The sequence below is a fragment of the Rhinatrema bivittatum genome, chromosome 2 (genome assembly GCF_901001135.1).
Source record: "Rhinatrema bivittatum chromosome 2, aRhiBiv1.1, whole genome shotgun sequence".
Classification (NCBI taxonomy): Eukaryota; Metazoa; Chordata; class Amphibia; order Gymnophiona; family Rhinatrematidae; genus Rhinatrema; species Rhinatrema bivittatum.
In genome coordinates, this window is record NC_042616.1 from 423,559,199 (window position 1) to 423,574,095 (window position 14,897).

Genomic DNA, 14,897 nt, shown 5'->3' on the forward strand with positions numbered 1-14,897 from the left:
GCAAGCAGTTCCTGTAGAGGAGATCTGCAAATCTGCGACGTGGAGTTCTCTCCACACATTCACATCTCACTATTGCTTGGAATGGGGATGGCCGACACGATAGTATGTTTGGCCAATCTGTCCTTTGGAATCTATTTGAGGTGTAGAACCCAACTCTCTCCCACCTAGGGCCTGTTTGGGTTCAGGCTGTCTCCCCCTCTTGTTACCAACAAAACCAATATTGTTGTGCCTGTTGGCACTTGGTTGGGTGTTTGGTCCCCTTTTATGTTGGGGGACAGCCTGTAGCTGGGAATTCACTCATATGTGAGGACTATCATCCTGCTTCTTGAAGAAAACAGTTGCTTTTCTGTAACAAGTGTTCTCCGAGGACAGCAGGATGATAGAGGTCACAAAACCCACCCGCCACTCCGTGGAGGAGTTTCTCCTGTTTTTTGATTTAAGAACATAAGAAATTGCCATGCTGGGTCAGACCAAGGGTCCATCAAGGCCAGCATTCTGTTTCCAACAGAGGCCAAACCAGGCAATTACCCAAACACTAAGAAGATCCCATGCTTCTGATGCAATTAATAGCAGTGGCTTTTCCCTAAGTAAACTTGATTAATAGCAGTTAATGGACTTCTCTTCCAAGAGCTTATCCAAACCTTTTTTGAACCCAGCTACACTAACTGCACTAACCACATCCTCTGGCAACAAATTCCAGAGCTTAATTGTGCATTGAGTGAGAGAGAATTTTCTCCGATTAATCTTAAATGTGCTATTTGCTAACTTCATGGAATGCCCCCTAGTCCTGTCTATTATCCGAAAGTGTAAGTAACCGATTCACATCTACTTGTTCAAGACCTCTCATGATCTTAATGTGTTACAATATTGAAGAAGGGACCCCGTGTGGATGTGTAGTATAGGGCATGCTGGGCATGCTCAGTGTATGGCAAGTCAAAAAGTTCTAGAAACTTTGACATAAGTTTCCCTGTCGGGGCTTCATCTGATGAGGTCACCCATACGTGAGGAATAACATCCTGCTGACCTCGAAGAAGACCTGTTACAGGTAAGTAACTACTTTCTCTCTTTTTGGCCCATCAGTTTCCTCCTGCTCATTTCAGCTTCTTGTTGGGCCTGAGCCAGCCTTTACTGAGTCTACAGTGCCTTCATTTGTTGCTACCCAGGGTTTTTTTTTCCCATTTTTAACAGTCTTTCCACAACCCGTCTTGCCAAGTCATCAGAGTGACAGTCCTTGGCCAGATACCACTACTAAGCTCTGTTCTGAAACTTAATACACATGCATTTTGAGTCTGATGACTAGGTATTTTGCCTTTGCATGTTGACTGGGGACTTCCTCCAGAGACAGTTAAAGCAGTCTCTACAGCATCCCCAGTCTCAGCCAGCCTGATAAGCAGAGAAGGGCTCGGGAATCAAACCCAGATCTCGTGCATGGCAGCATGCCATCCTTTTTCTGTTCTCAAACTTTGTATTTGTCTGCTCCTCTCATTCTGTCTTGGAATGCATTCCAAGTCTGAGTCCCTTCAACTCACTTTGTTCCTGTCTCAAGTTCTGTCTCAGATATATATAATCTGTCCCATCTTCTCAGACCTTTCACCCTTCTTTCTCTTCTTTCGTCTCTACCCCTGCCAACTGCTCCTCCATACTCTTGCTTCCATTATATACTCACCTTTCTCTCATCTCCCACAGTAACCCAGCCCCTATCATTCATTGCCAGATGCTCTCCATACTTTAACCCCATGCAGAATGCCACAGCAACTACTCTTCAGCTTGGTCCCACACAGAACTGTGCTACAGAGACTCTTGCATTAGCCTCTGAGTCTCTACTGGCAGCTGCTATAGCTCTCCCCAAACCTACAAAGATACATTTTGTGTCCCCTTCCCCACTCCCCAATTTCAGAACCTCTGCTCTAGACTAAGGAGGATTGCTTGTTCTTTGTGGTTATGAGGGGGAAAATGTTATAAGGATGGCTGACTGGTTAAGGCAGAAATCTGACTCCCTTTCAGTCATGAATTTTGAATATGTAGAGCATCACTTGTCCTCGTAGAATTTGAGAGAAAGTGGATTATTCACTGTGGCCTGGAGCTCATCAATATTGAGCTTAAGTGACCACCACCAAATATATAACATTCATAGATACTTCAGTTCACAAGAAGCAATTGGCTCAAAAAACGGGTAAGAGATGGGGAGGGCTTCATTTGGGATCGCAACTGGCAGTTGAAGCCAAACGTTTCTGAATAGGGAATAAAGAAATATTTAATGATTTTTACTTAATGGCATTGTTTAATCTGCCTGGTTCTGCTTTATCCCAGGCACTATAATGCCCCCTGGAAAACCCCGAGGAGGATCACCCTACAACCAGTATGATATGATCTCGGGTGACCCACTGGGCAATCACACTGGTCCTGCATGTGACAGCTGGTTGCCTGCCAAATCTCCACCAACAAGCAAGATTGGAAGCAAATCCAGCAATGCTAGCTGGCCTCCAGGTATTCCACAGCAATATAGAACATCTTAGTGGCAATAACGTTATGCAGGATACTATTTGTTCGCAATTTTTAATGGAGATACATAAATGTCATCACCATGTCCTCTAAGTTTGTACTGCAATATACAATATTTCCCCTGAGGACAAGCAAAATAACCTTTCACATATGTGGGTAATGTCTTTCAACAGCACCAATGTGGAACTTCTTATGGAGCCTTCTTGAAAAGATTTTCTGGGTATGGTGGGATTTGCTGTGCAGCTGCTGCCACACAGATCTCTCTCAATCTGTTTTTGTTCACTATAGCATTCAGACACATCTCCCCTAAACAGCTTAACTTTCTCTTTTTCATGACTAGCCACATCTGGTACTTTCTCCGTATTTTTGTCTCATGGTTTCTTAGGTAGATTAATTAGCAATTTGAAGTTTTATTATTTTATTGGTGAAGGGGTTCTTTATGGCCTTTTGCTCAAAAATGCTACCCAAGGATGTCAAGCTCTGGAGACTGGAATTACCTGGTATTTTCTCACAGACAGCGAAGGCATCCATTTTGCAGTACCAAGAAGCCACATCAAACATTGGCAATCATTTAATACCAAGGGAGCACCACTCATCCTAGAAGCAGAGACTGAAGCACAGGCCTAGGAGTTAGAAATTTATTGTTCTTTCTGCTTGGCCCATGAGAAGGTTTCCTTGGATTGAGCTCAGACCAGAAGAGAGCTGACACTGAGCAGGGGGCAAAAGCACCAAAGTCTTAGCATTGCTATCTTTCAATACATAAGTTGAGAGCAGGGAGATATCTCTAGCCATTTGTCCACCCAAGCAGCTGTATCATGAGGTGAGTTCTGCCTTCCAGACAGAACTTGGCAGTCTCAGTCTCCAGGGCTACAAATCACTGCCATCAGTACATCATCTTTGGCTACCCAGGAGCTCCTCTCCTTCTGATGTCTCTCCAGTGTTGACCTCTGCTGCCTTTAAAAGGGAACTGAATAGAAGGATACTCAGTTCCATACCAGCACCTCAAACAAGTGGAGCTGCCAGTACCAAGCACCTCAGCATTGACTATGGTGTCAGTTAACCCATTATGTCCCAGTGTCCTATTTAGAGCACAGCTTCTTAAAAAGGGCCCTTGGTCTCTCCAAGAAAAAAAGATAACATCCGTTTTCTGGAGCTGTGGGCTATAGTTAATACTTTAAAGATTTTTCAGAGATCAAATGGCCAACAAACAACCTAATACAATCAATCAGGTAGTCTGTTCTACCTGAGCAAGCAGGGAAGAAAAGAATGGTTTCTTTGTGGGTCAGGAAACAGTTGATGTAAAATACAAATATACTGACCCTCCTCAAAAGAAATCTCAAAGCAGGTCGCAACATTATAATCAAAATACAATAAAATATCAACAAATTCCTTTAGCAAAAATGGGCATCACAACTTTGCACAGAGAAATCTTCCTCATTTATATATTTTTTTTCATATTTTTAAGACATTTTGGCATAATGAAACTGTACGCCATAGTTAATAGCTCTTTTGTACTGCATCACGGAAGATATGTCAGCCTTTGATTTCAGAATATATTAAATTGATTAAAGGTGTTGCTTACCTGAAATAATTATTCTCTGATAACAGCAGTACAATGAGATATGGAACTGGACCATATCTTATGGGATGACCTGAAGAACCTGGCAGAAAAAAATACTCCTGACAAACTTTGTCAGTTTTTAGAGCCTTACGAGTGGGTTCCCTAGATCAGCATGTAGCATATTTCTCAAGTGGAGTAAATTTGAGATGGATCTGTTCACAATCTTTCTGAACAGGAAGATTCTAACATTCTTGTTACAGCAGAGGATTCGAGAGCAGACTAGCATCAGATTATTTTTTCCTTCATTGGGGGCAGGTCTTCTGTAGGCAAATCCTCCGATACCACTGATTGGGAAGATATTAATAAAACTCAGAAGAGACCAAGGAATTACAGTACTCTAGCTCCATATTGGTCGAGACAAATTTGGTTTCCACTCCATGATCTATCCATCAGGAATCCAGTCATGTTCACCAAGTGCCCGATACCTGATCACACAATCAACATACACACTTTCATCCCAACAACCAGTCTCTAGTCTTCACGGCCTGGATTTTGAATGGGAAATAATTTGTTCTTTTGGATTCTCCAATGAAGTGCCTCAGGTCTTTCTGGTTTCTAGGAAAAAATCCACCAGGTATAAGTTTAAATGGAGGACGTATTCCATGTAGCATAAAAGCAAGACCCAGATCCCTTATCTTGGCCTCTACAACTGCCTGAGTACCTTGTATATCTTTGAGTCTGACCTGAAATCAACTCTGTTGAGGTACATCTCTGTTCTATTGGCATTTGTTACCAACATGTAGAAGGGAAATAGTATCTCTTCAGCCTTTAGTTCTCAGAAGCATTCTTGCTTCAATTGAAGCCTCCCACTATCATAGGACCTCAGTGTGGTTTCAACCCAGCTAATGAAAGCCCTCTTTGAGCCTCTGGTCTCTTGTGGGCTAAAGTATTTAATGTGGAAGGTTACTCTTTTGGTGATGGTCATTGCAGCCCAAAGGTGAACTTATTCACCTTATACTAAGTTTCATCATAACAGGGTAGTGCTCTGCACTTGTCCCAAGTTACTACCTAAGATTGTGTGGGAATTCCACTTTAACCAGTCAATTGTATTCCCAATATTTTCCCCAAGCCACATGTTCATAGAGATGAACAAGCCCTGCACGGTTTGCATTACAAGTAAACTCTTGCCTTCCATCTGAGCAGACCAAAGCCCATAAAAGAACCACCCAATTTATTGGGGTTTTTTTATATCAGCTGATCTGGGATTGTAGTAACCAGACATTCTAATTAGATAACAGATTATATTTCCTCCTGTTATGTCTAGGCAGAATGGACTCTCAAATGGGCATGTCGTGGTTGTTAATGTTAGAGCCGTGGTGGCTTCAATGGCCTCTATGGAGATTTACAAGGCTGCAGCATGGAATTCAGTCCATACTTTTGCATCCCATTAATGTTCAGACACTGATTCCCAATACTATAGTAGGTTTGGGCCATCTGTCCTCCATGGTTTTTTCCAGGGGTAGAGTCTAACTCCATCCTTTCTAGGGCCTATTTTACTAAACCAGGTTACTTTCTTTGTAATTTTTTTTTTTTAATGTAAAAACAAACTGTTTTTACTCCAAAAAAAAAAAAAAGTTACTACCGCCCATCTGTGGTCTTGTCATTTTTTTCCCTATTGTTTTGTTGAAGGCGTTCCTTAATTTGGGATTCTCACATGCATAACTGGTCATCCTGCTTGTCTTCAAAGAAAGCAAAGTTAGTTACTTATAACAGGTGTTTTCCAAGAATAGCACAGGATGATCAGTCACACAGACTACCTTCTCCCTGCTAGAATTGCTTTTATGCATTTGCTAATTAAGTATATGACATGAGAGGGCTATCCAAGGATATGGCTGCACAGAAAAACCTAATCATGCCCAGTAAAACTTCAGTAAAGCTTTTCCTGAAGTTCTTAAGGAAATATTGTGTGTCTGTGCTTTCGGATGACATCACCCACTGATCATCCTGCTCTTCTCTGAGAACACATATTATAGGTAAGCAATTTTGCTTTACTATTGGTAAGAAATGTTTTTGGTCTAAACATAAGTGAAACAGTTTAACTTAGCTTATATTGTATATTCTTAACTCTAATCAACTGTTTATTTTGAACACATTTCCCTTTTCTTCTCATTTCTGTTATTCCTATCCTAGAATTCCAACCAGGAGTTCCATGGAAAGGTATCCAAAACATTGACCCAGAATCTGATCCCTATGTGACCCCTGGAAGTGTACTAGGGGGTACAGCCACATCTCCCATTGTGGATACTGACCACCAGCTTCTCCGGGACAACTCCACAGGTAACAGGAAGCAAAAGAGGTTGAGAAAGATAGTTATAACCTTGCTTTCAGCATACCTACATTTCTGGAGAAAGGCATAAAGGGAAAGACTTAAGTGAATTATTTAGAGGATTGGTACAGACATACAAAGCCTTGAACATCTCTGTAGCTTAGGAGATTGATGCAGGGATTTATTATTATTATTTTTTTATATACCGAAGTTTCATGAGAACATATCACATCGGTTTACATTAGTTAACAAATATTCATTTAAAAATATTTGCATTTCCAAAATTAAATGAAGAGAAGAAAATGCAAAGTTTCATTATAAACTAGTAAAACAAATAAAATAGTAAAATAATAAAACAAAATTTACACAGTTAAAGAAGCAGAGCAGTAAGAGCAGAGAACCTTTCACCTCTCAATCAGAAGATTGACCCTAGAGCAAGTTGATAGGGATTCAGTTATTCTCCCAGGACAAGCAGGATGGTAGTCCTCACATATGGGTGACGTCACTGGATGGAGCCCTATCACTGAAAACTTTGTCATAGTTTCTAGAAAGCTTTGGCACACTGAGTGCACTGAGCATGGCCAGCATGCTATTATCTCTGTGTCCACAGGGGTCTCCCTTCAGTCTTCTTTTTTCCATGCTGCAGTTAGCATTGCTTTCAGGAGCTCTGTGAGAAATTTCTCACAACTTTTCCTCACAGAAACACCTGAAGTTTTACTTCACAAATAATTTTTCCCTACACAGGTCTCCCTTCATGTACATTTAATCAACGCTCGGTGAGTACTATGCCCTGTTTTTTGGTCTGTTCCTGTCACCTCACTAACAGTTTCCCCGGCTTACCAATCGAATTGCGGCCTCCCTTCTCCCTATGTTTTCATCCTCAGTTAGCCCCACAAAGCCTGCGAGTGTTCTCCTGCGATCTTCCACCGGGTTATTGGGGCTAGAGGGATAGGGATGTCTACGGTTACCGTTGCCGCCAGAGCCGCTGTCAAGGCCATTGATGCTCTCGTCCCATCCATGCCTCCATCGACTCCCTCTGTGCCTTCATTGCGGTCGATGCCCCCATCGATACCATCTGTGCCTCCATCCATGCCATCCTGCCTCCATCGATGCTTTCATCGATGCCAGCATTGATTCCATTGATGCCCCCTTCGGTTCCATCGATGCCCACATCGATGACACTGATCCCTCCATGAACTCAATCGATGCCCACGTCAATGCCATCAACGCCATCCATGCCCGGGTCGATTCCATCAACGCCTGTGTCGACGCTGTCGACGCCATCCATACCACCAATGCCATCTGTGTCACCGCCCACGTCATTTCCATCGGTGCTCCGCCCGTGCCATCAACACTTCCATCGGTGCCGCCTTCAATGCCGCCATCGAAACAGTCAATACTACCGGAGCACCTAAACACAATGCCCTTGACTAAACAAAATGCTCCATACTTCGGTTACTTAACCAAAGCCCCATATCATCCTAGGGCACTAGACAGTGCCAGGAGCAGTGCAGGCATGGTGACAGTCTGTCACCCCTCACCATCCGAGACAGCGAGGGGATCCATCTCGGCGCTGGGGAAAGACCGGGCCAAGCACCGTGGCAATTACAGTCACCGGCACGGTGACCATCCACCACCGATGCAATCCAGGACAATGGTGGCATCTTACTCTGTGCTGGAGAATGACCGGGCCGAGCGCCAAGGGAGACATCGCTACTGCCACCGCCATTGTTCCGCACATCGGTGGTAGTTCCTCGGTGTTGGAGAATGACCGGGCCGAGATCCGAGGGATACTTATTCCACACCGGCATCAATGTCCATTGAGCCAGTTGCGAAGCGGGCCCGGGTTCATGAGTCCTATGCTCCTCTGCACCCGAGGCATTCCCCACCGACACCGGTGCCGGGTGCTGAGCCACCACAAAATAACGTGGAAGCGCCAGTAAAGCCTAGCCTGTCTCCTCTGTAGCCTCGCTACCATACCAGCTTACAGAGTTGAGCAGGATGTTTACGTCCCTCAGGCTGTCCTCGATGCCTCCCAAAATCCACGGAGCTGTCTATATTCACTGACTCGTCCTTCTGCGATCCACCACGAAGGACGGTAAGTACTCTAATCCCGCTTCAGCAACAATCCCATCGAGACCTGGTCACTAAATCGGGCCACATGGTTTCGGAAGGTTCTAGGTCGTATTCTTCTCCAAGAACCGTATTAGTGTCACATATCGCTATTGCCAGCTATGTTTGACACAACACCAAGAGAACCTCTCTACCAATAATTTGGGATTGCATCGAGACGTCCTCCCGTTGCCAGCAAAGGGACTCTGTACTCGATAATACTCTGGCTTCTGGTTCCTAATTATGGCCTAAAGTCCCAGATACATTAGCTGATCTGCTAGACCCAAGATCCAGCAGACATTGTCTCAATTGCAAGCCCACCTCGAGACCTGGCGACAGCTCTCGATGTTTTCTTGCACAGCAGACAGAGATGCGGGTAAGACTTTTGCCGCTCACGCTCCTGCGGGAGACCAGCTGATATCCAGATTACATCAGCTCCGCCAGTTCTCTCAACCTTGCCGGATATCAGAGCAGCCATCCCACTTAGTACCAGGGCTTGGGGTACAGTCCCCCGGACACTACAAGGCACGGGGGATGGGGGAGTTTTTAATCCCACTATTCCTTCTTTCAACAGAAAGCAGATGCTCTCCGCCTATCCTGGACCTCAGAAATGTCAACAACTTTCTTCAGAAGGGACAGGTAAAATGGTGTCTCTCATCACCGTGCTTCCCTTACCGCAGTAAGTGGGTTGCTTCTCTCCTCTAGTCTTTCTATGTGCTTCATACTGAGTCAACAACATTCCAATGCCAAGTTCTGCCATTCGCACTAGCTTCCACAACTTGTGTATTTCACCAAATGCCTAGCAGTGACTGCTGTTTCTCTACGGAGCAAAACATCATTCACACTTTTCCTTGCATGGACAACTGCCTAATAGGAGTCAATCCAAGCAAGGAGCTCTAAATTCTCCATGACTCACTATAAATCTACTACCTGGGATTTCTGTTTAACTACCATAAATCCCATATGGAGCAGTTCTAGATGCTACAGTCGCAACAAACTTCCTGCCAACAACCGCGCAGACATCCTGTCAAATTCCAACACATCTCTGCGCGCATGCAATATATCCTCAGCCCCTCAATTCTTTCATTGATGGGCCACGAGGTTTTTTTTACTATCCACTTCACTCATATGCCCAAACTGGCTATGAGTAAGATTCAGTGGATTTTCAAATATCAGTGGCTCTAAGCTGTTCAACCGCTTTCATCCCTGATCCATATTACTGATCCAGAACCAAATCCTCAGATGGTCCTGGTCACAGTCGCATTTACTTAGGGTTGAAGAGTTCGAATCCACATCTTCCCAACCCAATATGCTTCTATTCCGCTCCATACAGAGTTTCACATCAACTTCCTGGAGCTTCGAGCCATGAGTTATGCCTTTTATGCCTTAAAATACTGCCTCTGCAACAAACCTTTGTGCATACAGACAGCATAGTGGCAATGTGGTATTCCAACACACAAGCACGCACAACCTCTTAGCTGGTCTGCCAGGAAGCTGCGCAGCTCTAGCCTTTGGCCCTTGCACACTCCATGTATTCCCGGGCCACTTATCTAACAGACTTACCGAATGCACTAGCAGACCTTCTCCATAGATGTTTCCATCCTCTCGAATGGTCTCTGACTACATGTGGAGCGAGAAAAATCTTCTAGCGCTGAGGTCAGCCAACCTTGCCCTCTGCGTCCGAATCGAATCATACGGTGGACAGATTCTACTCCCTACACATGTATCGGAATGCGTTCCCATGGACGCCTTTTCTCGCTCTGCAACAAAGGCCTCTTATATGTGTCTCTTTCGACACCTCTCATAGCCAAAACTCTCATTGTGCTACAACAGGACGGGGTTCACTGTTTCTCAGACCCACGTCCTGACCGCGACTAGTATGCTTTCCCATACTTCTCAACCTATCACTCCAATAACCAATTCGCCTGCTCACAGGTCAGTCTCATATCACAGACTCACTGATGTTCTCAGGTACTGGTAGCATCCCAACAGCCTTCCACACGTAAATCTTATCATTCGAAATGGCATGATTTACTACATGGCGCATACAAAAGGATATTAGCCCCTTTTTCTACACCACTCCTTTTCTCTTACGCTTTCTAACATACCCTCAGATTCTGGTCTCCAGACAATCCTCCGCATGGGTACACCTCAGTTCCAATTCGGCGTACCACTTGGGAGTGGGGATGCCCGATTAACTGTTCGACCCCTTCTGAGTCAGCTTACCATGGGTTATCCACTGATTAAGCCGCCTCTTTTGTTCACTGATTACAGAATGGGCCTACATTTTGTGCTTACAAGACTCGTACGTTCCCTGTTCGAGCCTTTGCATTCCTATAACTTTAACAGTCTGACATGGGAACTTCTTTCCCTTGTAGCCATCACTTCTGCTAACAGGGTCAGTGAGTTACACACCCTTGAGCCATAATCACCCGACCCTGTGTTCCTCCGTGACTGAGTGGTCTTACGTACTCACCCTCATCTTCTTATGGTAGACGCAGCCTCTCACCTTACTCAGAATATACTCTGCCCACTTTTTCCCAACACCTCTCTTACCAGGGCAAGAGGGTTTTCCACTCCTTGGACTGTAAGAGTGCACTTGCATTCTGTCTAGACCACATTACACTCCATAGGAATTACACCTAACTCTTTCCTTCTTTGACAAAAGACAAGCTGCGAGTTCAAGTGGGCAAACAGACTCCCTCCAACTGACTAGCAGACTGTATCGAATTCTGCTATGATGCACCAGTCCTTCCTCTCTAAGGGTGAGTGCAGGCACATTCTATAACGGCCATGACAACATCAGTACCACACTATCATTCAATACTAATTGCAGACATCTGCTAAGTTGCAACCTGTAGCTGTCGTCACACATTCGCAGCCCCCTACTACTTATCAATGAAAGTCTGTCAAGATTCTGCCTTTGGCCAACCTGTCTTGAAAAGTTTCTTCCACTATAATCCCCAACTCCTTCCACAACCACCTGCTGTGATGTCAGGCTGCTTTATCATGGCCAATAGCACCCCAATTATTGTGCCTCATCACGAGTTGTCTGCTATTGGCCTGTTGTAATGTGAGTCAGCCTGTAGCTTGCTAATCACCCATATGTGAGGACTAGCATCCTGCTTGTCCTGGGAGAATGCAGAGTTGCTTACCTGTAACAGGTGTTCTCCCAGGACAACAGGATGTAGTCCTCACGAAACCCACCCGCCACCCCATGGAGTTGGGTCCGCTAACATTTATTTATCCCAGGACAAGCAGGATGCTAGTCCTCACATATGGGTGACATCAGTAATGGAGCCCTATGTACGGAAAACGTCTTTAAAAGTTTCTGTGAAACTTTTGACTGGCACCAGAGTGCCTACTGAGCATGCCCAGCATGCCATGATATTCCCTGCCACAGGGGTCTCCCTTCAGTCTTCTTTTTTCCGAGAAGCAGTTAGCCTCGCGGTTCCTAGGAGTCCTGTGGAAAATCTCCACAACTTTAACTTTTAAAAAAAAGTTTAGAAAACTTCAGCCACAAGGGTCTCCCCTCAGTATACCATCGCGGTAAGTTTTCTACCTTTTCTCGCGGTTCCGTTCCGTTTTTGACCGAGTTTTTTGTTCCTGGTCATTGGTCGTCGACGGCTGTCCAGCCCAAAATGGCTTCAGGATTCAAAAAGTACCCTAAGTGCACCAGGAACATGTCCATTACCGACTCTCACCAAGATTGTGTCCTCTGCCTTGGTGAGACCCACGATGTTAGGGCTTGTCCCTTATGTGCCACCATGACATCGAAGGGCCGTCGTCTCCGGCTGGAGAAAATGGAACAATTGTTCAAAATACAGCTCTTGCCAGCACCACCATCTTCAACACAATCGTCTCCGGCTGGGTCGATTCGAAAAGTGGTGTTAAAAAAGCGTCTACCAGGTGAGTCGGGAGATGCTCCTCTTTCCTCCCCCTCTCCATCGTCAAGGGCATCGACATCGGGTAGTGAAAAAGCACGCGAAAAGGAGAAGCATCGCCATCGGCACCGTAGGCCGCATGCGGCATCTACCGTCCCGATTCCCGGTGAGCCATCGACGGAAAGCGGCTTAACAACTAAGAAACCTCGGCTCGAGGATCCGGCTTCGGAGCCGTCGACAGGGCGATCCCCGCTGATTCCGGCGCAGGGAACCGTACCTTCTCAGGGCTCTGAGGAGGTACCGGCATCGCCACTACCGCCTCCCCCCATGGGTGCTCTGTTTTCACCATCCATGCGGGCGGAACTTGATGTATATATATGTCAAGCGGTCAAAGACGCATTCATCGAGGCAATACCGAGATCTCAGCCTTCTACGCCAGCAATGCCATCAACACCGATTCCGGTATCGACAGGGATATCGCCTCCGATACCGATGACATCGCCCGTTCCGGCACCGGTGCCCTCGATGCTGATTCCGGCTGTTCCACCGCCGTCGATGCCGATTCCAGCTATTCCTGTGCATGGACCGTCGATGCCGATCCCGGTACCGGCACCAATAAAACCATCCATGCCAGGTCAAGAAGTCTCCATTTTCCAGCCACTCATGGATAAATTGGACACCTTAATCCAGGTTTTCTCCACTACACCTCATGGCGTGGATCAGGATACACTTCCAGAACCAGTACCTGGTCCTTCTGGCATTATCCCACCTACGAGACCACATTCACCACAACCTGAGATTCCTTTCAAATCTCTCAGACCATCTGGTCACCCAGTGGACACTGGTACTGACTCTGAGGTAGATGTCTCATCTGAAGAAGATATATTATCTCAACCTTCACCACTAGAGGACAGGAGAAAATCGCCTCCTGAAGATCTTTCTTTTTCTACCTTCATAAAAGAAATGTCAGAAACCATACCTTTTTCGCTTCTTTCTGAGTTAGACACCAGACAGAAGACATTGGAGGTGCTACAATTCATAGATCCACCAAAAGAGATATTGGCTATACCAGTACATGAAGTCCTTCAAGAGCTAATGTACAGAATGTGGGAGCATCCTGGCTCAGTAGCTGCAGTTAACAAGCGTGCAGATGCCACATATCTCGTCCAACCCATACCCGGTTTTCAAAAATCTCAACTACCACACCAGTCCGTGGTAGTTGAATCAGCCCAGAAGAAAGCTAAGAGGCTTAAGACACATGCTTCCACGCCTCCAGGAAAGGACAGTCGTTTCCTAGACAGTTTAGGAAGAAAGATTTTTCAAGGTGCAATGCTGGTCTCAAGGATAAACTCTTATCAATTGTTCATGAACCAGTATCAGCGTGACCTTTGGAAACAGGTAGAAGGTCTTGCTCAAGAACTTCCAGACCAGTTTCAAGAGGGTTTCTTCCGTCTCGTGCATAAGGGCCTAGAAGCAGGCAAGCACGAGGTGAGAGCTACATATGACAGCTTCGAAACGGCTTCCCGTTTATCAGCCTCGGGTATCACGGCTCGAAGATGGGCTTGGCTAAAATCTTCTGAACTAAGGCCAGAAGTACAAGAGAGGTTGGCAGACCTACCTTGTCTAGGTGAAAACCTTTTTGGAGACAAGGTCAAAGAGGCAGTGGCGACCATAAAAGACCACACAGAAACCCTAAAACAACTGTCTCAACTTCCTCAGGAGACACATCAAACTTCTAGGAGGCCTCCTAGAAGAGAAGTAAGGAAACCTTACTATCGTCCTCGGCAATACTACCCTCCTGCTGGGCGAACGAGACAACCACACCCCACTCAGCGTTCTCAGGTTCGACAGAGGCCTACTAGGCCCCAACTGCCTGCTCAAACTACATCCACATCAGGCTTTTGAAAACCAGCCAGAGAGCAGAAGCCCTTATCAAAATCCTCATCCACACTTACCAGTCGGAGGTCGAATAACTTATTACCATCACACTTGGACCTCCATCACAACAGACCAATGGGTACTCTCAATTACAGCTCAAGGGTACCGATTGGATTTCCTCACTGTACCAAACGAAAATCCTCCTCTTTCATCTTGGACAGTGAATCATCACTCCATAATCCTACAAGCAGAATTATCCACCCTTCTGAGAGCCAGGGCCATAGAACCAGTTCCCAGGCCTCAGTGGGGCAGAGGATTCTACTCCCGATATTTCCTCATTCCAAAGAAAACCGGGGGCCTACGTCCTATCCTGGACCTCAGAAATCTCAACAAATTTCTAAAAAAAGAAAAATTCAGGATGGTATCGTTAGGCACCATGCTGCCTCTTCTTCAAAAAGGGGATTGGCTCTGCTCTCTGGATCTTCAAGATGCCTACGCTCACATTCCCATCTTTCCTCCTCATCGACAGTACCTGCGATTTCTGGTCGAAGGGCAACACTTTCAATACAGAGTGCTACCATTCGGCCTAGCCTCAGCACCTCGAGTGTTCACAAAGTGTCTTGCGGTAGCGGTG

At 45.6% G+C, this 14,897-nt stretch overlaps 1 protein-coding gene across 1 annotated transcript in view; it reads left to right on the forward strand.

The window, feature by feature from the left end:
* TNRC6B (trinucleotide repeat containing adaptor 6B) overlaps positions 1-14,897 on the forward strand; it is an 877,462-nt gene that overhangs the window by 786,260 nt on the left and 76,305 nt on the right. Inside the window, exons 20-21 of the mRNA XM_029590231.1 lie at positions 2,311-2,487; positions 6,254-6,400. Of these exons, the coding sequence (XP_029446091.1) occupies positions 2,311-2,487; positions 6,254-6,400 (324 nt within the window). The remainder of the gene's footprint in view (positions 1-2,310; positions 2,488-6,253; positions 6,401-14,897) is intronic.